The 6,068-nt window shown below is 37.1% G+C and overlaps 2 protein-coding genes across 2 annotated transcripts; both read left to right on the top strand.

Annotated features, from left to right (window-relative positions):
- Nucleotides 1–2,418: 2,418 nt before the first annotated feature.
- Nucleotides 2,419–2,913, top strand: LOC130736817 (uncharacterized). Its single transcript, XM_057588599.1, has one exon. It carries the CDS (start codon nucleotides 2,419–2,421, stop codon nucleotides 2,911–2,913), a length of 495 nt encoding a protein of 164 aa, XP_057444582.1.
- A 999-nt stretch (nucleotides 2,914–3,912) lies between these two features.
- LOC130736816 (uncharacterized) lies at nucleotides 3,913–4,917 on the top strand. The gene has a single exon (XM_057588598.1). It carries the CDS (start codon nucleotides 3,913–3,915, stop codon nucleotides 4,915–4,917), a length of 1,005 nt encoding a protein of 334 aa, XP_057444581.1.
- The last annotated feature ends 1,151 nt before the right edge of the window (nucleotides 4,918–6,068 follow it).

The raw sequence follows: 6,068 nt of genomic DNA, 5'->3' as shown, positions 1-6,068 counted from the left end.
CAAGAATAATTTTCAAGATTTCAGTAACAAATGAGAAAATAAATTAAACTTGTAGGAGCTAATCATTAGAGGTCTTTTGTTAATTCTGTTGTCTTTGGGATATTGTATCAATCTTGCTGTATTTGGCTTGTGATGGGAGGGGTAGATTTGATGTAAGGGTTTGTTTGCTAAGGCTCACTTGGGAGGGTTATGGTCTCAAAAAATATGTTTCAACAAAGTATCTCTTTTGTTGTCAATTTTTTTTTGGTTACCCGGGAGTGATGTTTTTGGTAACGAGATTCTTAGGCATCATTATTACTTGGAATGTGATTCTATAACTTGAAACAAATCCCTACGGGAAATGTATTTCAATTTGAGGAATAATGGGGATCACGCTCACTTAGAATTTTTAGATATTGAAACATGGAGTCACCATGTAATGGAGTCAATGCAAAAGCAAGATATATAATAGATTTACTTACATATGAAAAACTGTGTGCATGATTGGAGAAAAAAATGTCTCTTAAACTTAGATAAAATCAGATGTAATATTTTATTTATATACATAATTTTACTATGGATGTGATCTTTTTTTATATATGTGCAAATAAATAAAAAGTAATAATATTTATTTTGTTGGGTCCTTTTTTCATTGACAAAGGTTTTAAAAGACATATCGACATGGCTCCTTCAAGTGATACCAACATCATAGTGGTTCTCGATTCATCAACTTCCGTGTACTCTGTGCTCTTTGGCGGATCAAACATTGAAACAATAGTGACAAACAAAGCAAGCATAGTCAGGGGCGGATTTACCCCCTGGCTTGCCTGGGCCATTGCCCTGGCTCACTCAGGGGGGGAAAATAAATTTTTTTCTTTGGCCCAGCTATGCTTTTGGACTAAAAAAAAAAGAGAGAAGGGCAAAATTTTAAGGTTAGGACAAAATTGAGGGACTAAAATAAAAAAAACAAAAGAGAGTGAAGGAGCTGTGAGACAGTGAGAGAGTGAACTCAGTGAAGGAGTGAGACTTGAGGGACAGAGAGAGTGAAGGAGTTGTGAGACTGTGAGAAAGTGAGAACTGAGACTTGAGATACAGAGTGAGTGAGGGCGTGAGGCAGATGATTTGTGGGGGAGAGAGCGCGAGGAAGAAGGGTCATGAGGAGATGATTTGTGGTGTGGGCGATTATTTAGAAAGCTAGAAAACTGTAAGAGGCGGTGCTGTGGAGAAGAAACAGCCTCAAGAAGAAACACACGGCGCTAGAAGATTGAGTAAGAGGAAGGATGAGATAGAATATTTAGGGTTTTGAAATTTTTTAGAGAAAAAAAATTAAAGCTTTTGCCTTTTTTTACGGCCCAGTAGGCGTACTCTATGGGCTGGATCCTAACAAACATATGATATTTTTTCTTTTGAAAGTAACAAACAATTGATATTATACTTATACATATTTTTAAGCATATACCCACCATATATGGTAAAATATTGAAAAAACAGATGTATGCACAGTAAAAAAAATGCATTGGGTGAGTGTGTGCTCTTAAAAATATGATATTAGAAATATTATCTAAATTTTTTATGATACATATATACTTTTTTTATTTTTCCTCTTTTTAATGGGTGAGTTTTCATATCATATATTTTTTTAGTGGGTTTAGACCTATATGAGTTGGTCTAATTTCCTTCTTGAGGAAACAACTATATTTATGATCTAGTGAACAACTAGCAAATTAGAAAAGTAATCTTGATCAGCTATAGCTGGGTTCAATCAATAAATTAGAATTTTAGGTTGAGAGAGGTGGAAAATTTTATGAGAATGAATGTTTAAATTCTTTGTGTGGGGTAAGAATATTATAAGTAAAATGATAGAAGGGAATTTTGCACAAACCATTTTCTTTATGTTTATGGCTCCTTAATATTTTGGCTCAAGCCATTGTTTGTAAGAGAAGAAGATGCTAACGAAATAGAAGAGCGCCCCCTGCTAGAACGTAATGATGGATTGATGGCTATATGCCTTCTTTGTCAGTCCTTTTCTAACTTGCCCCATTCTTATCACATTTTTAAGTTTTGATCAGATTTAATATATTTCATATTGATAAAAGGTGATATTGGCTTCAATTATTCCCAAGTATGTAATTTTTCAATGTGATAAGACTCTCTCTAACATCCCTCTGCTACATTATCTTTATGGTTGTACTTATATGTTGGAGTTGTGTGATTAATTGAGAATGTGACATATTTGTCATTGTAATAGGCTATTCATGCCATAACATCGCAATGCCCGCAACCGCAACCGTAATTTAAAACCCTAGGTCAGAGTCAGATGTGCGCAGTTAGACTTAGGCTTAAACTTGCCCAGGCTCCACAAAAATCCTGGTTCCGCCACTGAGCATAGTAGAGAAGTGGGTTCAACAAGTTTCATCAACACATGTTGTTGGAAGCCAAATGGTCGTAGGGTTGGACACAGAATGGATGTCAATCTACGTCGAGAAGGAGAAGAGGAATAAAACCGCAATCCTTCAACTATGTGTTGAGGAAAAGTGTCTTATCTTCCAGTTAAATCACATGGACTACATCCCCATAGCCCTCCATAATTTCATGACACACCCAGAGTTCAAGCTTGTAGGGGTAGGGGTTCAGCTAGATACTAAAATGCTTGAGAATGATCATTGGTTGATGTGCAACAAGGGCATAGATGTAGCCACTTTGGCAAAAAAACATTGGCCTGGTAGGTTTAGTTCTTCACCAGGACTACAACTTTTGGCAAAGGAGCTGGCAAATCTTGACATGAAGAAGCCAAAGGATGTGCGCATGAGCAAATGGGAATCAAAGGAGTTGACTAAAGTTCAAGTTGAATATGCCTGTATTGATGCTTTTGCTTCTTACAAGATCGGTAAAAAGCTCCTAATCGATGAAGGACTTGCCTCTACCCTACCATAATGGTTTTTCTTTCTCTCTGCTTTATTTGCTTAGCATGATGGTTCTTATGAGTTAATGACAATCATTGTATAATAAATATTAATTATTTTCATAAATTATTACTTAGAAGTTTTGCTTCTTCCATATAAGCTGATTTCTATCTTGCCAATTTACTAGTTAATTATTTCCATCAAATTGATTTTATGATAGCTAATAATGTAGGAAATTAGACTTTTTTTTATAATTAGGAAATTAGACTTTTATACATTATAAGACATTTTCAATGGACATTACTTTTCTAATAATAGCCCTTTAATGGCATCCTCTTTTTTACGTTTGGGTCATATGTACCTGTGTTGCATCATTTTAGGCTATTAAACTAGTGCATTGCCCGTGCAATGCACGTGTGATTTTTATTATATAATATATAAATTTTTTTACTAATAATTTTTTTAATTTTTTATAATGTCTAATTACACAAATATATAAAATGTTTGTTAGAAATATATATATATATATATATTTATATAAATCTGATTTTCTTATGGATTTTATATTAATATTCTCTAAATAATAAGAGATTTTAATGTTAATTGAGAAAAAATATTTTGGATGATAATTTTATATAAGATATTTCAATTTAAAATTATAATAATAAAAGAAATGACATCAAGGGTTTTACTTGGTAATTGTTTTCATAATTATTTATTTATTAATAATTGTAACATTATTTTTAAGAAGTATTTAACATAAGAAAAATATCAAATAATTACAATTAAATAAAATAATAATAAATAATATTAATATTGTCTCGCTAGATTATTTACCTTTGAATCATTTGTAAAAAATGTATTATGTTACTCATATTATTATACTATTCATGTTTATAAAAGTAACCGTTGGCACAAATAAATTTTTTAAATAACTCTATTCTTTCAAGTTATGGGAACATTTTTAAAAAATTACATATCTTAGTTTGAATTTATAGTATAATAAAATTAATTAAGATCTAATAAAGTAATGGCGAGCGTCGGAAGAGAGGAGAACCCTCATCCCCATGGAGAGACAAACAGCGGTGGTGGCGCTCCAAAGCCACCGGACATAGCGATGCAGAATCAAAAGGTCTCCTTTCGAGACAAGCTAATGGGATGTGCCTCGACGGAACCGCAAAAGAAAAGAGTGGAAGATGAAGGTTTGATCCGGGTGGAGTACATCAATGACAACACATCTCTGCCCAGGATTCGTGTACACCAGTCTGTGATCGAGAACATGTGCTCACCCTGGAAAGAAGCTTTGGTAATCTGCCTTTTGGGCAAGAAGCTAGGGTACCGCACCATGAAAACTAAGTTGGAGCATATATGGGGGCTCTCGGGCGCCTTCGACATGATAGATGTCGACAACGAGTTTTATATGGTGAAATTTGACATGGAGGCTGATCGGGACAAAGTTATAAGTGGAGGGCCATGGATGATCTTCGATCATTACCTAGCAGTTTCAACATGGAGCCCGAAGTTCATCTCGTCGGAAGCCCGCGTGACGAAGACCCTGGCATGGATCCGTATTCCGGGCCTAAATGTTGTGTTCTATGATGAAAGTTTTCTGATGTCGGTGGCCAAGGTTATTGGCATCCCCATTAGAGTCGACATGCATACGCTCAGGGGAGACCGAGGATGGTTTGCACGAATTTGTGCCGAACTTGATCTCACTAAACTAGTGATAGGAAAAATTGGAATTGAGGATTACTGGTACAAGGTGGAGTATGAAGGACTACACATAATCTGCCCAAAATGTGGTTGTTATGGCCACCGTGGAAGGGAATGCTCTCTGCCCACTCCTGCTAAAGAATCTGTTTCGGTGTCGGTAGCTAAGGTAAGTCGTGAACCAGTGGCGGTGGACCCAGGGGGTGGCGGTGCCGGAGACAAACGAGGTAGCAACCAAGGTGGACGTAGAAATGGAATCTCCTTAAATCTCGCAGGAAACGACACAGTTGGCGATAGAAGCAGGATAAAAAATTCAAGTTCATGAGAAAGAGAATCAAAGCACGAAAAAAAAGGAAAAACCGGTGGAAATAATTGATGTGGAATTATATGGAGACCGGATGGCGGTTACCAGAAAGAAGAAAAACACGAAATCCAAGGGAGCCATTAAGGAGGAGGGAAAATCATTGAATGGAAAGAGTGGGGCCCAGAAAGACCATTCCAAATTAAACATAAAGGGGGCGCAGATCCCAGGAAAACCATCAAAGCCCAATAATGCCATTTATGGGATTGGCAATGATTTACCAATCATAACGAAGGGTCCACCAAAGGAGGCTGATGGATCGAAAGTCAAACTCTTCAACATGGAATTCAAGGCTAGGGCTAAAAAAGAGTCTTTGAAGATTTTGTCTTACAGCTCAGAAACAGGGGTGGGTCCCAATGATATAATGGATCCAAGAAACCTCAAACGCGCACATGCGGAAGAGGGGACAAAAACCCTGCTACTGCCAGACAATGGGTCAGGAACAAGGCCTAATCAGAAGTTGTTGACTTTAACAGGTGGAGACATGCAGCCAATAGAGCTTACGAACTCAAACCCTAAGGTGGGTAACCTTGCTTCCAACTCAGAATAATGGAGAAATATCCCTCCATGAGGGCAGGAGGGGGCAGTGCCCTATTTCTATATGATTTATTAATTATTGGATTTGAAAATTTTAAAATCTTATCATGGAATGTTAGAGGCGCTAAGAGTGATACTGGAAGGTGCTTCTTAAAAGAGTTGATTAGAAAAAAACAACCCTGATATTGTTATCCTGGTGGAGCCTAAGTGGTGGTCCACCTTAGGTTTTTCTGCCAGCTTTGTCTCGGAAGCAGTTGGTTTCAGTGAGGGTATTTGGGTGCTTACCAATCAAGGCTCCGGTGTATCCCTCCGTCTCGTGGACTTACGAGCCAGAGCTATCACCTTCGAAATCTAGAAAACCTCATTCTCTTGGACGTGTAGCGCTATATATGCATCTCCAATTCCTGTCAATAAAGAGCAACTTTGGTCTGATCTTTCTGGGTTGCGTACCAAAATCACTACCTCCTGGATGCTAGTGGGTGATTTTAATGAGATTTTGTATGCGTCCGAAGTCAGAGGTGGCAACTTCCTTGCAAATCAAGCGCTGTAGTTCGCTCAAGTGCTGGAAAATTGTAATC

This window comes from Lotus japonicus, chromosome 2 (assembly GCF_012489685.1).
Source record: "Lotus japonicus ecotype B-129 chromosome 2, LjGifu_v1.2".
Classification (NCBI taxonomy): domain Eukaryota; kingdom Viridiplantae; phylum Streptophyta; class Magnoliopsida; order Fabales; family Fabaceae; genus Lotus; species Lotus japonicus.
The sequence above is the reverse complement of the archived record's forward strand: the minus strand, read 5'-3'. Positions and strand labels throughout refer to the sequence as shown.